The 24,767-nt window shown below is 42.6% G+C and overlaps 1 protein-coding gene across 1 annotated transcript in view; it reads left to right on the forward strand.

The window, feature by feature from the left end:
* The window catches only part of LOC117509962 (sperm-tail PG-rich repeat-containing protein 2-like), a 39,144-nt gene extending 19,436 nt beyond the window's left edge, over positions 1–19,708 (forward strand). The window contains exons 3-4 of the mRNA XM_034169570.1: positions 6,563–6,722; positions 19,565–19,708. Coding sequence (XP_034025461.1) covers positions 6,563–6,722; positions 19,565–19,629 — 225 coding nt within the window. The 3' untranslated portion in view covers positions 19,630–19,708. The remainder of the gene's footprint in view (positions 1–6,562; positions 6,723–19,564) is intronic.
* Positions 19,709–24,767: the final 5,059 nt, after the last annotated feature.

Raw genomic sequence — 24,767 nt, forward strand, 5'->3', positions numbered from 1 at the left:
GGTTGTACCGCTCCTTAATCTGTGTGATGCCATAGCATCGTCACCGAAAGCTTCTGAATCTTCCGAATGTTTTCCACCTGGCTGTCGCCAAGTTTCTGGCAAATGACGCAATCGTCAGGCCTGAAAAAATCTAGCATGCGCACGAAGGTTCAAAGTTGGCTCCATGCAAGCGCATGTGATTCAAATCCATCAGGTTTTTGACAAAAAAAAAGGTTGGATACTTTTCTAACAGACCTCATATGTACATTCTGTACATATTGTGAGCCCTGTATAGAGTATCATCATATCATGAGCAAATTGAATTGTTACAGATGTAATAATGCAACAGAAATGCTGTTTGTTTTTTTTTACCCGAGGCTGTTGGGGAAAGTGTAATGCACGACCCACACATGGGGCGTAAATGAACGGTCAATAGATACGCCAATAAATACAATTTATTGCAGCAAATGTGCCAAACAGGTCAAATACTGATTCTAGTCAGTCAATCACAGTTACACAAAGGTGACGTGTGGGCAGGCCCAAGGGTAGGAGACGCCTATCCAGAGAAGAGTCGGGACCCACAAGGTTTCACCGCCAACGGAGACCTGCAGTAGTCGAAGCCTCCAAGTCCTGAGTCCCCAGGTGGCCTCTGCTTCCAGCTGTCAGATCCGGTACTGCTGGCAGGGAAAACAGACGTTTAAAGGTGGGTGTGTGAACACCCAGCAAACAGTCAGCCAAAAATACAGTTCCTTCCTGAGGGAAAAAAATCCACCACTCCCAGAAAACAGAAACACTGAGAACGTGCCGTACCAACAGTATACTTAGCGATAAGGAAAAGTGAGGAGTGGGAACGCCAACTCCTTTCCAACTTCCACAAACCCAGCTCCAAGCTGCGAGTATACCAAAGGTTATGACAGCAAAAATCAGTAGCAATAATTGTGCGAACGGCACAAAACGGCTGAGTAGGTTACCTGCGTGGTAAGCTGATAACTCGCAGAGTTCTGATGTCTCTCCCAGGCTCTTATGGATGGTGGTGATGAATGATGATGATTTACTGACAGCTGTCAGCTGTCAGCTCCTGGCGCCTGGTGACTCCTGTGGCGACTGCGCCCCTTGGTGCCTGAAACCCGACAACAGGCAGGGCGCCCTCTGGTGTTGGCTAACAGTACCTCCTCTCGGGCGGACCCACACAACAGAGGCCAAAATATGACCATCGGGTATTGTGAAGACTTTGTGTCTGTCTGTCTGTTCGTCTGTCTGTGGTCGGAGTCAATTCTTATTACTGCCAGGGTCTCAAATTCACAGGGAACATTCTTGGGACACAGACCTTGGACAGATCAAAGATGGCTAACCTTGACCTATTCTAAGAAGTCAAAGGTCACATTGTTTCTACACAGTTTCACTGATACATCATCACACAGTGAGGTATTTTAGATTTAGTTGTGTTGTATTTAAATAAACCTGACAAAAACCTGACCTAATGTGGAAAGCTGATGCTTTCATTTGGTGCCAGCAGCAAACCCTACAACAACTATTATGCAAGTAGTGCAGATTTTTACCATGGTAACATTTCAATTTATTTGTCATAGCATCATTCCACATCAGCAGATATTCTGCCACTGATGGGCTTACATTGCATGGAATACTGAGCATGATTTTTAACAATTACCCATGAGTGATGACAGGAAGCAAACAACAAAATCACCTTCACAATAGCATGAGCACCCACAGGCGCTCAGTCAAACTTCAAAAATGTGCCTGTGATTAGACTTTATACAGTCAGCACGTCAGCGCCGGACTGACAGAGGGGTCACAACTGCACATTTGCCGCTGGCTTGATGAACATGTTTTGTTTGACTGTGACACAGCATGACACGACTCCACTTCATTCCATCCTAATCCAAACATTTCCCCTCTCTCAGTCCTCCCTTGCCCTCTTCACTCACATTTTCATCTCATTTTCTGTCCTTTGTCTAAAAGCTCAATAATTCAGGCTGGGCATTACTAACACAATTTTCATGAGTCCATCAGCTAATTTTCCATCGGCTGCATCTTGTTTAAATGGAAAGTACAAATCAATGGTTGTGTGTTTCCAGGAAAAGAGGTATATTAAAGAGCCTTCTTGTAGTTCGGACGTGATGTGCCGAACAGCCGCATGCATGAGGTTTGTGAGGCTGAGAAAGATGTGGAATTGCATTCACAGAAACCGTTTGTCGTCACAAATTTTGACTGAAAACTACTGTGGTCCTTTGATTGCTCATGTTGTCCTCATGGGATATTAGATAAACATGCCGCTGCCAAGCACCCACGCTGCTGAATCAGCTCTGATATCAGCAAAACAGTCAAAGGAGATTACATAAATGATTGTGTGCATCATTATCTTGGAGCTGGAGATGCTGTTCACCTCATCTCATTTTCACTGTGTTTCATCCCACCACTGTGTTCTGTCTCTCAAAATTTTGACTCAGCTTGTTTAATATAACACAGCAGCTTTTTCAAGTTTCTTTGTGGAGTTGAATTTTATGATTTAGGTTCACATAAGCAAACTGAAAGGATATGGCCTTTTATTCTTCATCTATCTGCCTATCTACCCATCTCTATCTACAGAGAAATTTAGACACACTTTGGACATCAACTTTGCATGCTGTTTTCATTTATATGAATATGACTGTGTACCAGTTAGCCATAACACTGGTGACCACATGACACTGGTGGTTGGTTCTGATTGTTGGTTTTTCTTCCTGTGAACCACTTTTGGTGGGTACTAACCACTACAGGCTTGGATCATCCCACAAGAGCTGCTTCACCCTTGTCACTCAAATATTGATGCACTCACATTTTTCCTGCTTCCAACACATCAACTTCGTAGACAGAATGTTAACTTGCTGCCCATATATTCCACTGATATATTGACATGCACCATTATAACAGCATAATCAGTATTATTAACTTCACCTGTCAGTGGTCACAATGTTATGGCTAATCAGTGTATAATGAAGGAACAAAATGTAATAAAATAATGTGTGCACTGAAAAAAGTGAAACAGTGCACTTCATTCAAAATACTTATTTACATTGGTCTAATGGAAAAATTGTGGTTTCCAGTTTAAATATGCTGGAATGACTTTACAAAATCATAAATATACATTGTGAGACACTAAAAAAAATAGCTGTAACAAATTACATCAATTTTTAAAGTTGATCCAAAGTAGCATTTTTTTTCCAGTGTGTTCTAAAGATAATTTCAGTTCAATTCATTTCATTTATATAGCACCAAATCACAACAAAGTTGCCTCAAAGGTGCTCAAATAAGGTATAACCTTACCAACCCCCCAGAGCAAGCACACAGGCAACAATGGTAAGAAAAAAAAAACTCCCTCTGATGATTTGAGGAAGAAACCTCAAGCAGACCAGACTCAAAGGGGCGACCCTCTGCTTGGGCCATGTTACCGACACAAATTACAATTTACAAAACGAATATACAGGAAATTTTGCCGGTGCAGCAGGACGGGAGGGTTACAGAAGTAGACACCACTCCCATCTCTGGATGGAGCTGCACCTCAGAGAGAAAAAGCAGAATCAGGCATCAGAAAGACAACAAATACAGTACAATTTGTCAGCATTACAGACAATCAAAACAGAAAAGGAGAAAGACTAAGATGATCGCCGCCACTAGCCTAAGCTTCACTAAGAGAACCCAATGTGTGTTTTACGATTGGTCAGCAAATCTAATAAGGCAGTCAAGACTTTAATTCATAATGAAAAGCATGTACACGATGCACAGATTTCTGACAGGTGATGAGATAATAGGTGCTATGCATCCAATATGTCAGTGACTCCTGTCTTGCGGTTGGGAGTCCAGCAAGCTCTTTGTATTTTATTTTGTATTTTGTGTGTGTTTGTTTTTTACAAATTGTAACTTACATTCATGGTCATTAACATTCAGGCACCTATGTGCTGGATCATGCATAGAGACATGTTCCACATGGACAAATGTTGAAGCTAACACTCCCTCACAATGTGAGTGATACGCCACAGACTTAGTCTTCCTAAGTAACCACTCACTTGATACAAAGTCATTCCAGCAGCTCCCAGTGATCCTCAGAAGACATCTCGCCTTATGTCACTGGTCAGTATCCAAGTGGCACAACTATACAATGAACAGGTAGCACCAGGACCCTAAAAACATGGACTTTATTCTCCGTGCAAAGAGTATCTGCCTCCATCAAACATCTGTGTTGAGCAACCTCATGACTCTTTAAGCTCATTCCAGGTGTCTCTTGAATCTCAAAGGCCGAGGACCCAAAGACATGAATTTCACTGCTGAGACAAGTGAATGTCTTTTCAAGTACACTTTCACACACAGATACACTTCTGATGGTTGAGTCCAGGAAGTCATTTAAGGCCTGGCTCTTAGTCGTGATCCAGGACAATTTGCAAACCCAGAAAGTTTTGATTCCTCCTCAGGTTCTAAAGTGCTGAAATCAGAGTATCCATTGGATTTTGCAAAGATCAAAGCATCATCCCGAAGTCAAGGTCAGTAAAACTTTACTTGCCAACAAAACACCCAAGTCACTGGTTTCCACAATCCTACCCAACACCCAGTCCATGCAGGCACTGAACAGTGTATGAGCCAGAACGCCCCCTGACAAATGCCACTTTTCACTGGGAAACTGCTTCCACTCCATACAGATACAATGAGTGCTGTATGGAGTGGAAGCAGACTGCCCATGATGTCCATCACTTCACAATTTCTCAGAATGTCCCAGAGAGCAGTTCAATCAACTGAACCAAATGCTTTTGAGAAAATCAGCAAAGGCTTCAAAGAAGCACTGCAGATATTCATGGTTGCATTCTACAGTACTTTGCACAGCTACAATGGAGTTGATTCTTGACTTCTTGGGTGTGAAGACAGACGGTTCTGGTTAATAATCAGCGAGTAGCTGGAATGGAATCCTATTAAGAATAATCCTTAATAAGCCTTCCCTAATACAGAGAGCAGCGTAATACCGCTATAAAGTTGTTACAAGCCATGTAATTACCCTTTCCTTTCCTTAGCATTATAGACTAACAAAAATCTGGTCTACAGGTGAGCGCAGTGTATTTCTGGTCTTTATATTTAGGTGGGCTCCTGACGTCCATACACTCTGCATGTACACACAACAAAACTCAATTACATGAATTAATAGTTGATGTTGCACTGTTACAAACTGCACACAAATCTGTTAACTCCCCCCCAAAAAACACTCACTTGAGTTTGCAGACTGAATAACAAAGCACCAGATTCTGACACACTCCAGCTCTAAAACATGATGATTGATGACAACCTTTATCTCATGCCCCAAAACTGCCCATGAATAATTCAAAGATGAAATACAGCCCCTTTGCACTTTGCACACTCTAAATATGCTAGGCGCTTTAGACCATGCACCTTACGTCAAGATGGTGCCTCTCCCAAAATTGGCGCTGGTCAGAAACCATGAATGATGTTTTTTTTTTTTTGAGAGAGAGAGAGAGAGACACAGAGAGAGAGAGAGATAGATAATATTTTATTCTTCAAAAGCATAAAACAGAACATAAAAACGAGGGGTGTATAAAAATTTAACCCCCCACCTTAAAACTATAACTTAAAAATTTTTTTAACTTTTTTTTACAGCATTCTTGAATAAAGTGAGACTCCTAGAATTAACAATGGTTGTATCTAGTTTGTTCCAAATATTTACAGTTCTATTTGACCAGAAATGTTTACGTGTATCCGTTCTACAATAAAAATGATAGAAATTGTGATTGTGGCCTCAGCTATTTGTGTAAGGTTTTATACAATTCCTAGTAGTTAATGTAATAAGACCGTTTAGCACCTTATAGTATAACAATAAGTCAGCTTTAATGTGTCTACATTTAATGCTTCAAGGTTAAGAAGTGAAAGTCTATCAGAGTATGACAACCCTTTACACACATTCAATTTTCTGGTGAAATACCATTGGACAGATTCAATATTATCTACACTGGTCTTCAATCTAGGTGATCATACACAATTAGAGGATTCCAATATAGGATGAACATAACTTTTGTACAAAGACACATAAAACTTGTAATCATGTCCCTTGAAAGTGTTGAAAATATTTCTGATCACAAAATGTGCTTTCTAACAACAGAGCTACAGTGGTTTGAAAATTTCAAGTTGGACTGTATAACAACCCCAATATCACAAATAGAGAGAGACAGATTATTTACAATATCTGCTCGTCATTAATGCAATGAAAAATTGACATAGATTCAGTGGCTCCACAAACCTCTGCTTTTTGTTGTTTGGTGTTTTGTTTCTGAATATTCATGCATTTATTGTTATATATGGCAAAAAACCTGCCAAATAAACCTGTACTGTAGATCCATATCAGATCTGCTGTGGTGACAGAACCCAAAAAGAAATGTGTTGTTATAATTTCAGTATTCCAGCCTTTTTTTTAATTATTATTTACTCTTCTGTTCTGCTTTTCTGTCTCCTCTGTCTTTCCCCTCTCGTTTCCTCTTCTCACTCTAACCTGTGTGCATCTATGCTTTTCTTTTTCATCTTCCTCCATTAGAGGTTTAGTGAGGTGAAAGAAGTGTCGCCCCCTGTTGGTTCATACAGTGACCCACGCTGTGCTATGGAGCTGCTGAAGAAGACTCCAGAGGTGAAGAAAAGCCCATTTGGTGTCACTGCAGTGCGCTTCTCTCCTAATGACCGTATCTGCTCCACACCAGGTCGGCTGTGTTGTATTGCACTTTCACATACAAATGTATATTTTACAGGTACAGCAGTTTTATTTGTGTTTTGTTTTTAGCATTTTTGTATGGAAAAATGTTGATTTGTTTTCTGATCATTCTCATATGAGTTTCTGACACCCACACTCAGCTATGAATTACTGAAGATTAAAATGACACTGTCAGGGACTTGAACTTTTCAGCTTCAGTGGCAAAGCACAGCTGCACTGTCCTTGGACATTTTCAAATTTCTGTAGAAAGTGATTTTGAAAAAAAAAAAAAAAAAAAAAAAAAACTTTAAAAATGGAATGTCCAGGTAGAGATGAGATTGAGGACACAAGCGCATACTGCAGCAGCCCTTGTTTGATTCTCAGCAGAGAACTCTGTCTCTCCCCACCTGCTGAGCATGCTTTTATATACTGCATTATTTTATACATTTTTCATCATATTTTACATACACTGACAAGAAAGGAAAATAAGTAAAAAAAAAAAAAATGTCCACTTTTGTAGTTTACATTGTTTAAATAATAATTTTAAAATTGACATTTGAAATTCTTTTAACACAGACATTTTGTAATGGAGATTTAGCAACTTCCTGTTGACTTACCATGTTGAAACAGTTATTATAACTTTAACTTTATATTCTGTATATAGTGTATATTCAGATACATTAGACCATTTGACAAAGACCATTTCTTTTTCTAATAATTTTGCATCTGTACACAATTTTGCATCTGGGGTATAGCGAATATTACATGCCTCACACGGAGGCACCATAAACGTAGTGAAATTTACATGCCTCGCAACGGGGTCCATAAAGATGTAACAAATTGGTCAATTCTAGATTGGCTCGCATGGGAGCAACCAAAATAAAATGTAATTAGGTATTGTTAAACTCCCAAATTGAATTAGATTGGTCTGGACCTCATGTAATGGGTCACCAAAATAATTAACAATTTTAGGGTTTAATAATTATTATTTAATATTTAATTTACTCGGTGAACCACTATTTGAAGCATAGGTACTTTAATTTAAACATTCATTAATTTATCACTCTCATATTAATCAATCAGTCTCAATTGAATTAATCAGTCTCGGGTCTGAAAGTCTGAATTCTACGATACGTTTGACCAAAGGTTTCCCTCTGAACACAAAATGAACCACAGCAGAAATATTTACAATTTATTTACAATTATACAATAAATGAATAGTTTACTGGCATTTTTGTGGACAGTGATTAAATAAGTTCATTTATGGACACAATATCCTTAACTCATGAGATGTGAAAGAAAGAGAGATGAAGCTTAAAGACTTTAAGTAAATAAATCTGATTAGAATTTAGTGATGAAATTTGAAGCCAATTAATTTTAAGAAAATTATTAAACAAACCTATGAATAGGTTTAAAACCAATAATAATAATAATAATAATAATAAGAAGAAGAAGAAGAAGCCACTTTGTATCCATTGACAGAAAAACATTTTTCTGGAACCTTTAATTGGGTCATGTAGCTGGTCCGTTGAAAAGGTGGTTCAGACGATCCGTCCGTCCGTCGTTGATGGAGGCTCTTTGCAGCGTGCTCACTTGGGTCAGGGGTTAACTCATTGGTCTCCCCTGGTGATCCCAAAGGCTTGTGTCGGCTGAGTTTACCGACAGAATGGCTGCTTGCAGTCAGGTCGTCAGCTTGCTGGACCCCAGAGGTGGAAGGCGTTTGTTGGAAATGGTTTCTGGTAGCTTTTAAAAATTTGTTGAAGCCAAATTAAAAGTCTTCGTGAATTTAGAACAAAAGATAAAACTTTAAGAGCGTTGGAAAGTTAGCCAACAGAAAAGGAAAGTTGCTTTTCTGTAAATTCGCTATTATTTTGAAAAGTTCAGATCGGAAGTTCTCTTAAAACTTTGACTTGACGCACCGTAAAGCATCAGGTTAAAATGTGTAACTTCACAGAAAACTTCTGCTCAGAGAGCAGACCAAAAATTATTCAGTTATTTAAACACATTAACTATTTTGATAGACTATTGTTCTAAGACACTCAAATGGATACACATCATTGATGGTCACTTAAACAGATCCTTTGGATAAACAGAATACTTCACCATCAACATATTGATAATGCAGAAAGATCACACTTAAACACACATCAGTTACAAGGAACACATGTCAATAAAATGGAATGATTATATGCAAAGCATTTGTTTGATTAATCAATACAAACAACATTAGACGTTTTTATATATGAATAAAATAATACTGATGCAATTTTTTATTTTAAACAGAAGGTCTTTTCCTTTGCTTAGACCAAACGATAAAAGCTGATTGTCAAGACTCAGAGTTTATGGCCACTCTTATCGTGGAAGGGATATTGTCTTACAGTCTTGAGAGGGTCTGGCATTGGTGTGAGGCCATATGACGTGAAGCCATTATAATGACATGTAATTCATAGTGACCGAAAAGTCAACTGTTAAACCAGGCAAGGGCTCCTTTGAAGAACTTTGAGTTACAATTCTGTTTTGCTGTGAAGCACAGTGTTGGCCCATGGGGGATGTCTCCATCTTATCTCCAGATGGCAGATGGCACAGGAATTTCTCAACTGGGAGTGAAGACACCATCTCCGTCTGCATTTCAAAACTCAGGTTTTTATTGAGACAGCATTAATGTATTTATTTAATTAGGGCAAATCGAGGCCATGCACTACAGGGGCTTCAATGAAACAATCAAGATGTGATTGCAGTGGAGATGTTCAGCTTTCATTCAAGGGGTTTAGCAAAAATATCACATTTATAAATTACAGTTCTTTGTATACATAGTCGCTCAATTTTCAAAGCCAATAAGTAATTAAAACTAAATTAAAACTAAATATAAAGATTATTATTGGGCAGCACGGTGTCTTAGTGGTGAGAACTGTTGCCTCACAGCAAGACGGTCATGGGTTTGATTCCCACCTGTGGCCTTTCTGTGTGGAGTTTGCATGTTCTCTCTGTGTTTGCGTGGGTTTCCTCCGGGTGCTCTGGTTTCCGCCTACATTTAAAGACATGCAGGTTAGGTGAACTGGAATTGTCCAGGTCTCCCTTGCAAAAGAGGTCTCCATCTCAAAGGGATGATCCTGCACAGTAAAGCCCCCATCACACATAGCAAGAGTTTCCCAGAGTCATGCCTGACACGGCAAATATTGGCATAACCTGATGTAGTCGGGAAAACAAGGGGTGTGGTCAGCCGTGTCAGAAGGCAGACAGACTGTTTCGTCCACACCTGTCAGATTGCATCCAAAACATATGTCGATGACACAGATTGCTGTCAGATGCCCATAAAAGCCACTGCAGACTGCCCGAATTTGTTCGAGCTGTGTTTCACATTGCCTACACATGGATGGTTGCGAGCCACATATCAACGATCAACAGTTCGTTTGCGCTCCGGCGGGCGGGGGGGGTGGATTGGACGACATTATTAATGTGGCACTGCAGATCATACCACCAGGCATACCGTGCCAGATCCACTCGAGGTTCCTCATTGTGCTCAAATCATTTCGGATCCCAGTTTGGCCGCCATTGGAATATGTAAAGTGCGGTAGATGGTCCTCAGATAACACATGGACCAGTGTCGACAGTGTTCCCATCTCACCGTGTGCGAGGAATTATGAACATGTGCATTACACTCGTGGCCGCTGGAACGATTTTGACCAAGTGTGTGGGACGTCTGCAGATGGCTGAAGCACACCAGTGCACTGTGCAACTAATTCATAAATCTGACGCCACTGTGCGTGATTCCGGCTATGTGTGACAGGGGTATAAATTTTGCTGAGTGCAAAATTACTGTGCTGGGATAACATTTGATCCCAGTCTAAATAGTGTAAAAAACACTTGATTGTAGAGTGAAATCAGCACCACCGGTGTTGCTGACCAAGTACCCCCCCCCCCCCCCCCCCATGCCCTGCCTCCACTGCGCATGCTCGGTGGACAGACTGTCTTCACCCAAAGCGATCAAATGGATTAATGGGATTATTAACCATCAGATGACAAGGTAAAACCTCTTAAAACATTCTAAAATCAGTTTTAAGCAGAAACGAGGCCATTTTAAGCAGGTACAAGGCGTTAATCCGTGATGGACAGTCAGTGAACGCAACAGCTAGCAGTCCCTGTAGTTGCGCCGCTCTGATCACTTCCTCTGCCTTTTCTGATGAAATAATGCTGAATTTATGTGGAAATGATTGTTGTACAAAAGCTTCTGATATCTGTCGCTGAGATAGATGATGACTGGAGTGCAGTTTGAAGCAGAAACGAGGTGGATAATCCGTTAACCACGACTAATGATGCATACGCAGTGAAGGCAGGGCGGACCGATTTTTAGGGGGGACCGTTCAGTCTGTTACACCGTGTAGTCAATGCAAATGGTTTTACTCCAATAAGAGTTGATTTTACACTCTGTTGAATTGATTTAGCCCTGTGGTAGAGCATATTTAACTCTATTTAGACTGGGATGAAATGTTATCCCAACAGAGTGAATTTTACTCAGCAAAATTTCCCGTGTGGTTAAATAAAGGTAAAATTAAATTATTAATGCAAACAACCACAGTTATAGTCTGCATTTTTTTTCAGACCTCAGGGGATGGACACATGAACATTTCCAAGTCAGTGATGATGTATTCTAATAAATTTACATCAACCATTAAGAAGTACAAGCAGTATGTTTCTATATGCTAAATCTATCTGGAGTAGGCCGTTCTCACAGAGTGGTGTGCAAGAAGTAGAATTGTGAGGGAAGCCACCAAGACACCCACATGCGCTAAGGAGTTGTAGGTTTCTGTTGCTGTAATTGGAGAAACTATGCACAGTGAAATATTTGACTGTTGCATCACTAATTTCACAGCTTCATGTTTGAGTAGCTTAGAGAAAGATTTTCTAAAAGAATGTTAAAGATTTTGTATATATGTTATCACTGTTAAACATTTGTACATTTGTCTTCTTTCTCATGAGAACGGTGTTGTGCTGTTTTGCACTTCACCCTGAGAATGTACGTGTTATTCAACCTTGTTTTAGCTTTGTCTTCTTTCTCATGAGAACGGTGTTGTGCTGTTTTGCACCTGTCTTAACCAAGCCTGAGAATTCAATTTTGTTTTAGCACTCTGGGGTCAATCTGAGCTGGGAATGAAGGGCTGGATGTACTTATTATTATAATATAACTTTGTTTTCGCAGCCTCTAACGACTGGGAGTAAGAGAACGTTTTGACTGTTGTGATGTGGTGCTTAGTGTGAAGGAGTGTGAAGGACAGGACACTTCAGGCAGATGCAGAACAGCTGATAACTGCAACAGACGAATGAGATGTGCTGACCTGTGTAAAAGAAAGTGTTCTTCCTTACAGCTGCACTTATTGACGTATGCGTTTATGTTACGGGAAGAAACTTGTCCTTGCGTCATCACCCCCACCCTTAGGACAAGTTTTTTGTTTATGTGATGAGGGCGTCTCTTAATAAAAAGAGCGGAAAAGCAGGCCAGACTTTAGTGTAGCCTTGGTGTACAGCCTGACTGCACTCCGCGCGTAAAATTTGACTTTCTGTCTCACTGGTGTTTCTTGACTCTGTTTGTCTTGTTAAAGGTTTTAAAAATGTTTGGAGGAGAAAATACCCAACATTGACTGGGGGCTCGTCCGGGATCTCAACAACACCGGAGGTGTCCGGCGGAGGTCGTCAAGTCCAGACGTAAATCCTTGGCCAAGGTCCGATCGATCGATTGATCGTGTCTGCAATTGTCGACCACCGTTGGCATCGTCTGGTTGACGAGATTTTCCCGAAGAAGACAGACAGGAAGTCGAGTCAGTGAGTAAAGTTTCTTTGTAAACAGTACTGAGTGAGTGGTGATCAGATCGCATAAAACAGTTAAATTCCGCAAGCGATGATACAGAATCGTCTGTTAATGCAAAGCAGTTAAACTCTGTAAGGAGGGTGCGGACTCCTCTGTTTATATACGCGTACCGGTAGGGATAAAAGTGATCACATAAAACAGTTAAACTCCGTAAGCGATGATACAGAATCGTCTGTTAATGAAACACAGTTAAACTCTGTAAGGAGGGCGGACTCCTCTACGGTTGCGAGGGACGCACATAGTTAAATTCCGGAAGGAGGATACGGACTCCTCTGTTTTAATACGTAAAGGAAATCCCGGGTAGAAATACGTGCACTGTAAAAAAGCAGTTAAATTTGGCAGGGACGGCGGAGTCCCCTAATGCAGGACATTAGTTAAATTTCACGGGAGGGCGAGCTCCCCTGGCATAAGAATACGCGTACGATTATTAAAAGTGTTTCTATGTGTACATAGTGTATTGTGTAAGTGTAAATAACTGTGTGAAAGTGTAATACTTTGGACAACGTTAGTGACAACCGTGCGTGTGGAAGCAGCAGGCAAGTGATTCCGCTTCCTACGGGGAGGTGAAAGGAATCAACCACACGACGGCAAATTAATTGTCACGTCCAAAGAAAGTGTGAAAACTTCAGATTTAGAACACCCTAGGTGTGCCCCCGTCTGAAGTCCAAATTATAACAAGGGATAAAAAATATAATAAAATGGGGGGTAAGACATCTAAAAATAAGGAAAATTTATCAACTGACGACTGGAAATTTATGGAGGCAAAAAATCCAAAAGCAACAAAGAAATTGGAGACCTGGATAAATAAACATGACTTTGACGGACGACTGAACCTGATCAGCATACAAAAGCTGAAGAAGGAGTTAGAACGGGAACATAAAGGTGATGAGAAAAAGATGCAGAAAGTAGGGGCAGATTTAGTGGCATTTTGGGAGGAAGAAGCAGAGAACAGACAGAAAGGAGCAGAGAAGCGACGATTAGAGAAAGCAAGGAAAAAGAAAGCTGTAGGTAAGGCAGAAGAAGATGTGATAATTCAGCACAGAGAGCCAGAACAGCCTCAACAATCACCGCTGGCTGGATCGTCGGTGACAAAGAGACCTTTATCTCCTCTACCAGAGGATGACGATGTACCGCCACCACAGTATGATTTGGCAGTAAAACCTAAGGTAAAAAGAGAAAAACCAGAAAAACCACAAACACGCAGTCAAGCGAAAGTGCCTACAGCCCCTCCCATGGTGGAACATAGTGATCAGGGAGGTGCCTATCCTATGATAGAAGTACCAAATCCTCGTGCAGGCACAGCAGGACAGCTATCAACCATGCTCGTTTATCGGACATGGAATGCTGATGATATCAAAGCAGCAGTTGACATGATACCATCGCCACATGTCGATATCGAGGGCTTTCTGCAGGATATAGAAAACATTAGAACATCTTACCACCTTAATGGACCTGAAGTCCAACAGGTGTGGATGAAAGCATGTGGCCCTAAATGGAGTCAGGTACGCGGAGACTGGAATCCTGCAGATCAACAAGGCGTACCACTGACACATGATGATCTAGTCTTAGAAACAAGAGTGGAAGCTATGATTACACATGCAAAAGGAGTGTTAGGACCAAAGATAAACTATACTGAAATTACCAGGACAACTCAGAAAGAAGGAGAGCCATGGACGGAGTTTAGATGCAGATTTGAGAATGTGTTTAGGGTCCATAGTGGCATATTGCCAGGAACACCTGTGTATGAACAACAATGGAAAAAACGCTCTGATCCAACATTCCAATAAGGATATAAAAGCTTGGATACAGAAACATTGATTGGATTGCCTACAGGCACATTGGAAGAAACACATACACACTGCTGTCATGCAGAAGAAGTCTTAAAGCAGAAAAGACAGAAACAGCGACAAAGGAGTGTATGTAGCACATGGAGATGATGAAATATATTACCAGCAGGGTAACTTAAGACAGCAGAAGCAGTGCAAACGCCCCAAAAGCCATGGCAAAATAGACAAGGTGGACAGCCACAACATCAAGGACCCTGGCAACCACAACACAGCACAGACAGGGAGGGCCACCACGTGGTCCCCTGATTTGTTGGAAACTGTGGAAGAGAGGGACATATGTATAGAAATTGTCCGAATCCACCTACTGAGGGAGCAGCAGGGAGAATTCCACAACGAATAAGTCCTCCGCAGCCACAGTATCCACAATGACTAGAATCCATAATCCTGATTCCACATCAGATAGGCAGTCTGATTGTGATATGGATCTGTGTGCCTTGCTGGGAAATCCGGTACCAAAACCAGAAGTGACTTTGTTGGTAAATGGACGACTAGTGACATTCCTTTGTGATACAGGAGCATGTAGAACCACATGTAATGACAACATACCTGTCCATCAATTAAGCAATGAAATCTTTAGGGTTCGCTCTGCAAATGGACAAACATCAGACGTCCCTATCACCAAACCCATAACGTTGACAGATCCATTTGGCCTGACGTGTACTATGTCAGTGTTGAGCATGCCACAATGTCCAGTTAACCTCCTAGGACGAGACGGATTGACTGCATTGGGCTTGTCCATAATTGTGGAACAAGGGAAATTAGTTGTTGAACGCACAGGAGGCGTTAACATGGTAAGAGAAGAAAGCGATGACCCCACATTCCACTATTACTATACATTTGACATTTCAGAAGAAGATGCTGCAGGATGGGGTAAAGATGTCGTCTTGCAAGCGACAGCCCTACTAAAAAATCCTGAACAACAGATGTCACCACCTGACCTGCATGTCACAATGTGGCATAAAGATCCTCCAGGTCCGGATGGTGACTATGAAACTAAATTGAAAAATGTTTCACCTGTGAAGCTGACAATGACCGATTTGATTCATGATGGCAACTCAACAGCTGTCATAACAGTAACAGGCGCCACTGAAGATGTATCAAAATTGAGATTCACAGGTATGCCATTACATATGTCACTTTGTAAGCCATATTTGACAGAATGGCAAGAATTGGGACTGACAGTCATAACAGCTTTGTCAGCCTCTGATTGGAGCAGAGTTGGACCACGAACGGAGTTCAGTCCATCAACCAAGTTGTATAAAGTGCCAGTTAATGTCTCATTGGTGCTGACAGCTGGAACACACATTGATGTGTCCACTTCACAATCCTGAGTGTTTCAGTTGAGTCCTGAAGAAGATGCTCTTCTCTCTTCAGTACCGTCAGGATTGTGGACAACAGGTCCTTCAGACGTAGGACTGATTAAAAATGCACAACCTGTAGTTATAAGGCCAAAAACAGAATACAGACCATGTGTAAGACAGTATCCATTGAAACCTGATGCAATTGACGGAATCAGGCCAGTAATAGAGGATTTATTAACAGCAGGAGTAATAGTGCCATGTCCAGATTCACCATGTAACACACCCATATTTCCTGTAAAAAAGGCTCCGCCCTCAGTGGGGTGGAGAATGATTCAAGATCTGCAGGCAGTAAATGCTGCTGTGATTAAAGAGCACCATGCGTCCCAGATCCACACACCTTGTTAAATTCGCTGAGACCAAATTCTAATAGTTTCTTAGTAATTGACATAAGTAATGCATTTTTCTCTGTGCCAGTACATCCAGATAGTCAATTCTGGTTTGCTTTTACCTTTAAAGGACAACGATATACATTCACCAGATTACCGCAGGGTTACGCAAAGAGCCCAACTATTTATTCTCAAGTCATGTCAGCATGTTTAGCCAATTTCGTTCCACCGGCAGATAGCCAACTATTAGTGTATGTTGATGACATTTTGATTGCCTCTGACACACGAGAAAACTGCATAACTGACACAGTAGCATTATTATATTTCTTATTTGACAATGGCCACAGAGTGAGTAGAAACAAAGTTCAGTTGTGTAGGGATAAAGTAAAATATTTAGGACATGAGTTAGCCACAGGGCGCACGATCCTGTCTGACAGGAAGGAAGCAATTTTGCACGCTCCAAAACCACAAACCAAAAAGCAGATGATGTCATTTCTTGGATTGACAAATTACTGCAGGGCATGGATTCCTTGCTATGCAGAGTTGACTAGTCCACTTTCTGATTTGATGTACAAAGATGATATTTCAATGTCAACCGTGTTGGAATGGAACAAAGATGCTGAGGAAGCCTTTGTAAAAGTAAAACAAACATTAGTGTCATCCACAGTTTTGGCACTACCAGATTATAGTAAACCATTCATTCAAACAGTTGATTGTAAGAATAAGTTCATGACTAGTGTTTTGGTTCAAGTGTATGGCTCAAAATTGAGGCCAGTTGCCTACTACTCATCTAAATTGGATGCAGTAGCAGTGCTTTACCACCATGCGTACAGGCTGTTGTTGCAGCCTCTATGGCTGTTCAAAGTAGCAGTAATGTTGTTCTATTCCATCAGCTGACATTGAAAGTTCCACATGCAGTCTCTGCACTTCTGTTGCAGACAAACATGAGGCCTTTTGTCCCCAGCAAGACATCTTTCGTGCATGTCCTTGCTATTATCACAGCCACACCTTACGATAGAGCGATGTACAACATTGAATCCCTCCACATTGATACCTTTACCTAAGGATGGTGAGCCGCACAATTGTCTTGATGTAGCAACAGTCTGTACGAAAGCACGCCCAGACCTCCGGGACACACCCATCCCAAACAGTACAATCGTGTATGTGGATGGTTCTTCCACTAAAAATGCTTATGGACAAACGCAATCTGGATATGCTGTCGTCACAAATTCAGAAGTATTAGATTCTGCTTCATTGCCTTCGTCATTTTCAGCACAAGCAGCTGAATTAGTTGCTTTAACTGCAGCTTGCTATCTGTTTCAAGGTACGGCCGTATCAAGTTATACAGACGCCAGTACGCTTTCAGCACAGTGCATGTGTTTGCAAAACTGTGGGAGGAGCGTGGAATGGTGACATCATCTGGAAAGCCAGTGACTCATGCCACTCTCCTAACTGCCCTACTGCAAGCTGTGAAGTTGCCTCAACAAATTGCTATATGCAAATGTGCGGCTCACACCAATGGCTCTGACAGTGTTTCAAAAGGAAATTATTTTGCTGACAGAGCAGCAAAAGAGGCAGCAGCAGCTTCTTCTATTTTTGTTGTACAGGAAACTACTCCAGATTTGCATTTAGGTCATACACTGCTTGCTGACATGCAACAGCAGGCAACTGACAGAGAAAAACAAATGTGGATAGCTAAAGGAGCTACGTATGCAAATGACTTGTACGTATGACCACAAAAGAAACCCATATTGCCAAAAAAAATGTTTAAATGGGCAGCTATTATGAGCCATGGCGTGACGCATGTCTCATCAGGGGGTATGATATCGCAATTGCAATCTATTTTTTGTCTTTATGGGTTCGATGCATATGCAAAACAGCATTGTAGAGCATGCATGATATGTGCAAAAACACAACTCACAAGGCAATTTGAGACCCCAAAGAGGTAAATTTCCAACACCACAATATCCCTTTCAGTGATTCATATGGATTATATACAGCTGAGTAAACATGAAGGGAAGGAATTTTGTTTAGTCATAATTGATGCCTTCTCAAAATGGGTAGAATTGTTCCCTACAAAACATGCAGATTCACTTACAGTGGCTAAAGCATTATGCAAAGACATCATCCCACGATTGGAATACCAGAAACAGTCTATTCAGATAATGGAGCGCATTTTGTTAATACAATAGTGCAATACGTAGGAGAAGCACTACAGGTTAATCTCAAAATCATTGTGCTTATCATCCACAAAGCGCCGGATTAGTGGAAAGGATGAATGGAACAGTAAAAAACAGACTTAGAAAGACAATGGAGGAAACAGGCAGACCATGGACGCATTGTGTAGATTTGGTAAAAATGTATATAAACATAACTAGTACCATGGGGTTGACACCGTATGAAACATTGTTTGGCAGAAAATATCGATTGCCATATTATGGACAAATTTGGGATGTACCTGAGGAAGCCAATTTGGCGGATTACATGAGAAAAATGTTAGAAGGACAACGAGGGAGAGTTCCAAACACTGATGATCCCATTTCTCCACAGGAGGACCCTAAAGTGGTACCTGGAGACTGGGTGTTGATAAGAAGCATCAAGAGAAAACACTGGCATTCACCTAAATGGGAAGGGCCCTATCAAGTACTACTCGCAACACCCACAGCTTTGAAAATTGGGGAAAGAAGTACATGGATTCATTTAACTCACTGTAAGAAAGTCATTTCTGCAGACACAGACAAACAGTAAGAACAGTAGGACAAGACTAGTAATAGTGTGTGAGCTTGGTGTTAAGATCCAGGTTAGACACGAAAGCTAGCAGAAGACATTAAGAAGCCACTGTTCTGAACATAGGTGTGCTGTAGTGTGCAGAAATGGCGAAAGAAAAAAATAAAAAGAACGAGGGTTTCTGGACCCCACGGACAGTCCTTGTTATGCTACTTTTCTTTTTTGAATTGGGATTATTATTAAAAGCCATGAGCACGGGACATGATAATAAGGATCACATCCGCAGATTGCAGAGACCAAAAAGAAGTAACGAAGACCCCAGTCCGATAATAAATGCCACAGTACATAGCTGTGATGGGAATAATGCGTACCGATTGGTGTACAAGCCTGCATTCCTAGAAAACTTCAACTTCAGCTCCAGCTTGCCAGAAGGCACAAGAGACTCTCAAACCCAGGTTTGATTTGTTTTCCTGTATGAAATTCCTGTGAGTCTCTTAAAAATATAAATGAAGATATGAAGCCACATTGTTGACGACACAGCTATGGAAATAAGTGCAGTACACACTGACAGGGATAGCTAAACAATCATATGAAAGCAGGCATAGTTAAAGGGAGTGAGCCAGAGTTACATTTTCACAGCATGTGGTTAATGCCTGAGTCCACACTGTACGTCTGTAGCCTGTTTGGAGAGCTCTGGAAGTAAACATCATCTGTCTGTCCCTGGCTAGGTCCGGGCTCCTATAACGTGTTTGACCATGGCTTAGCCCATGACAGTTTTAAGAAGGCATTTTAGAAAGAACCTTGAAGGGAGGCTTCGGCTCCTCTGCTCATCGCACATTCATCTTCCACACAAGGAATCAATACAGGCTCCATGTCCAGGACAGTATGAGGCAGAAGATCTTTGCTTTCTGTCTATTAAATTCATTTTATCTGAATACTGCACATATTACTGTGTCTTGGAATTATATAAACTGGCATATATAGCTGTGTTATTACTTGGAGCCCTGCAGGAAATTTTCATCTCCTTGCTGATGTACGTGTTGTATTTTTTTCCCTTCAGACAGAAAAGAAGACAGAGGAACATTATAAAAAGCAGCAAACAGCTGCATTCAAATCAACCACAGAACGTCTGGCATCATCACTGCTGGCTAAAGTAAGTCTCTGTCTTTGTTTTCTCTGTCCGATTGCTGTCCTTTTTCATGCCACAGGTTTGTTTTTCTTCTTACTAACCACACACTGTGTTGTGCAGCTTTAGAAACCTACTGAAAAGAACATTTGAAAAGGAAGTAAAACACAATATGATGCCAAGTTATTCTACCACCTCATTTCTTTGACTATTTCCTTCCTCTTCATCCTGATGTTCTTTCATGTTGAAGAAAGCAGGTCACAATTTTTAATTATTTTCCTCTTTCTTTCCCCCTTCTGCCTCTGCATTTTGCGAACTCCATTCTTCTCAAAGCGATGCTAATACAGTTTGATGGTTTTTATTTTCACACCTTACATTGAAGTAATATAGGTCAGATATTGAAGTTTGTGTCACATCTCATCCTCTGTTTGTGTCACTTTGTGTTTTGTGTCTTTTGTTGGTGATTTTCTGAAGGGACAACCAGACCGCACCTTTTCTTCCTGTCTTTCTTCACTTTTCTTTCCTCACTCCCAGTTTCGCTTTTGTGCGTACTGTCTCATGTTTGTATATGTGCACGTGGTTCTTGTTTGTTTCTTGTAATTCACACACCTGTCTTGTGCGATGTTTGAAGCTATGCTTCTGTACCTCAGTGTGAGAGTTGACATTCCTTGTTGTCCTGATCGATATTCCTAGTAATCTGCTGTCTTTGTCCTTTGTCCTCCCCCACCTACTTTGTACTGTGTTTATGTCAGTATTCCTGAGATTTTGTTGGCCTTCACTGTCTGTATCAATTTTTGGTCTCTTAAAGGGGAGTTCTGACTTTTTTGAACCTTTTTCTAGATTGCTCTAGGTTCAACTTGTCAATTTGGACTGTAAATATTTTAATCGGCCCAGTATTAATTTGATCCTTAACTCTCTGGATTCCAGAGGTATTTTCTAGATTTTGGTTCCCACTTTAAAGTATTTTTTTGTTTTGTTTGTTTCGTCCCATCCTGTCTATGGCTGATGCTGAGACCCTGATTCATGCATTTATCTCTTCTAGATTGGACTACTGCAATGTTGTATTTTGTGGTTTACCGCAGTCCAGCATTAGGGGTCTCCAATTGGTTCAAAATGCTGCAGCCAGACTTTTGACACGAAGCAAAAAGTTCGACCACATTACACCCATTTTGGCAACTCTTCATTGGCTTTCTCTCCCAGTGAGATCAGATTTTAAGGTTCTGCTACTAGTCTATAAAGTTGTTCACAGACTGACACCTCCCTACCCTCCCTAATTAAACCTTACGTACCGGCCCGGGTTTTGTGTTCTCAGGGTGCAGGACTATTTTGTGTCCCTAGGGTGAACAAGAAGTCTGCGGGTCATAGCGCTTTCTCTTAGCGTGCCCCTGTTCTGTGGAATGATCTCCCTGCGTCAGTAAAACAGTCAGATTGTGTGGAGGCTTTGAAGTCCAGACTTAAGATCCACTTATTTTCCCTTTCGTATGGCTAGCATACTGGCATAGTATAGTTCTACACTTTTTACTCTTTTAATTAATTTTATTAGGAAACGGAGCATGCCACGGTCTCAACTTTACCTAAATTCTTAGTTTTTTAGTGAAGCTTAGGGCTAATGGCCGGTGATCATCTTACTATTTCCTGTTTTTCTTGTTGTTTAATGCTGACAAATTATATTGTATTTCTTGTCTTTATGATGCCTGATTCTGTTTTTCTCTCTGTTTAAGGTGCAGCTCCATCCAGAGATGGGTGTGGTATTTGTGCTGGAGACCCTCCTGTCCTGTGCACAAGAGCATTTCCTGTATATTCGCTTTATGAATTGTTGTGTAATTTATGTCTGTAGCATGGCTCAAGCAGAGGGTCACCCCATTGAATCTGGTCTGCTTGAGGTTTCTTCCTCAGAGGGAATTTTCCTTACCACTGCTGCTCTGGGGGTGGTAAGGTTAGACCTTACTTGTTTGAAGAACCTTGAGGCAACTCTGTTGTGATTTGGCGCTATATAAATGAAAATAAATTCAAATTGAAACTTTTTTTTTGGTATAATGTCTATGTGCTTCATATCAAATTTTTCACAATGATCTTAGCTTTCATAATGTCATATATTTGTATGTAGGAATATTTGGCTTTTAATCTGAAAAATTAAATGCATTTTATAAAATCTTTCAAATAATTTTAGCAAATGCACTTTTATTCATGTGGACTAACTGTTTTGGTGCTAGAAATGGTTTCACCAAGTCTTGGGGTCACAATACTAGTGTAATATATGAAGAAAATTGTTTATCCATTTATCTTTCCAGCCATTTTCTACACCCACTTACTCCAATTAAGAGTTATATCAATGTAAATAAATGTAAAAATAAAATCACTCACCATTTCCAGTTAGATATTTTCTGTCCTCACTTTATACAGAAATGTCTATAAATATCCATCATTGGATGAAAAGTGGAATACCCCTCACAAAAAATAAATAAATAAATAAAGCCCATTTACGCCATTGGGTGGGTGGGTAGCTTGTGGAGCCTGGCAAAATAACATTGCCCACCCACATGCAGCCATTATTGGATTGTTTGAGTGAGGTCAGATATTGGGTGAGTGCTAACCTAGTAAACCTTAATGAATCCAAGACGGAGGTTATCCTGTTTGGGGGAGGTTATGTTGTGAAAGTGTAGGAACACGGACCCACAACAGGGGGCGCAATGAACGGACAATGGAGGAAGGTGAATAACAAGGTTTACTATTGTGAAACGAGCACAATGAATACAACAATCACAATTTGGGGTCGAATCCGCTGGTGTCGTGTGGGCAGGCTCGAAGGTAGGAGACGTCCGTCTCAGTCGAACCGAAACCACCCAGATCTCCTCTGCCACCGAACCCTGGAAATACTGGAACCGCCAAGTCCCGAATTCCCAGGTGGCCACTGCCTCCGCTCGTCGGATCCGGTACTGCTGGCGGGAGAGAGCAACAACACAGGCGTGGATGCGACAGCACCCAGTAACGGAGAGGGGAGAAGCCGCCTCCACCTCTAGTCACAATATGGCAGGCAGGTGAGTACTTATCCAAGCAATTTAGCTTTCAGTAATCAGCTGTCCTGAAAAGGTTTAACAAGTCTTTTAGCTAGTTAGTCAGAATATAAATGCAGAGAACGTTACCTCAGTCTAAAGGCGATATCTCGGCACTGAGGTGGAGACGCCGTCCTCCTGATATACCTCTGTGCTGAGTGGAACAGCTGTGTCCAGTGATGGGTGACAGCTGTCACCCAGGCTGCTCCCATAAGGCGGCAGCGCCCTCTGGTGCCTGGAGCCCGCACTCCAGGCAGGGCGCCCTCTGGTGGTGGTGGGCCAGCAGTACCTCCTCTTCAGCGGCCCACACAACAGGACCCCCCCCTCAACGGGCGCCTCCTGGCGCACGGCCGGGCTTGTCCGGATGGCGACGGTAGAAGTCGGCCAGGAGGGCTGGGTCCAGGATGAAGCCCTTCTTCACCCAGGAGCGCTCCTCGGGACCGTACCCCTCCCAGTCCACCAGATATTGAAAACCCCGGCCCATCCGATGGACATCAAGGAGCCGGCGTACAGTCCAAGCCGGTTCCCCGTCGATGATCCGGGCAGGAGGCGGCGCCGGACCCGGGGTGCAGAGGGGTGAGGTGTGAAGGGGCTTGATCCGGGAAACATGAAAAACTGGATGGATCCGCAGTGAGGCCGGAAGCTGGAGCCTCACTGCGGCGGGGTTGATGACCTTGAGGATCTTGTAAGGTCCGATGTACCGTTCTTGAAGTTTCGGCGAGTCTACCTGCAGAGGAATGTCCTTGGTGGACAACCAGACCTCCTGCCCAGGACGATACTTGGGGGCCGGGGCCCGCCGCCGGTCTGCATGTTTCTTCGCCCTCGTCCGGGCCTTCAACAAAGCAGAGCGGGCGGCACGCCACACCCGACGGCACTTCCGTAGGTGGGCCTGGACCGAGGGCACACCGACCTCTCCCTCAACCACCGGAAACAAGGGGGCTGATACCCCAAGCACACCTCAAACGGGGAGAGGCCGGTGGCTGATGACACTTGGCTGTTGTGGGCGTACTCGATCCAGGCCAGGTGGGTACTCCAGGCCGTCGGGTGCGCGGCTGTCACACAGCGAAGTGTCTGTTCCAGTTCCTGATTCGCCCGCTCTGCCTGCCCGTTGGTCTGGGGGTGGTACCCAGACGAGAGGCTGACCGTGGCCCCCAGTTCCCGGCAGAAGCTCCTCCAGACGTGCGAGGTGAACTGGGGACCGCGATCGGAGACGATGTCTGATGGTATGCCATGCAGACGGACGACGTGGTGGACCAGGAGGTCCGCTGTCTCCTGGGCCGTTGGGAGCTTCGGGAGGGCCACGAAGTGGGCCGCCTTGGAGAAACGGTCCACTATCGTGAAGACGACGGTGTGTCCCTGGGACGGCGGGAGACCCGTGACGAAGTCCAGGCCGATGTGGGACCAGGGGCGATGAGGCACGGGCAGTGGCTGTAGCTGCCCTGAGGTCTTTCTGTGGTCGGCCTTGCCCCTGGCGCAGGTGGTACAGGCCTGGACGTAGTCCCGGACGTCGGCCTCCAGGGATGCCCACCAGAAGCGTTGCCGGACGACTGTCACGGTCCTTCGCACCCCAGGGTGACAGGAGAGTTTAGAACCGTGACAGAAGTCCAGGACTGCAGCCCTAGCCTCTGGTGGGACGTATAGTCTGTCCTTTGGTCCGTTTCCGGGGTCCGGGTCACGGGTCAGGGCCTCCCGGACGGTCTTCTCCACGTCCCAGGTGAGGGCGGCCACGATAGCGGACTCCGGGATAATGGG

The sequence above is a fragment of the Thalassophryne amazonica genome, chromosome 5, assembly GCF_902500255.1.
Source record: "Thalassophryne amazonica chromosome 5, fThaAma1.1, whole genome shotgun sequence".
NCBI lineage: Eukaryota > Metazoa > Chordata > Actinopteri > Batrachoidiformes > Batrachoididae > Thalassophryne > Thalassophryne amazonica.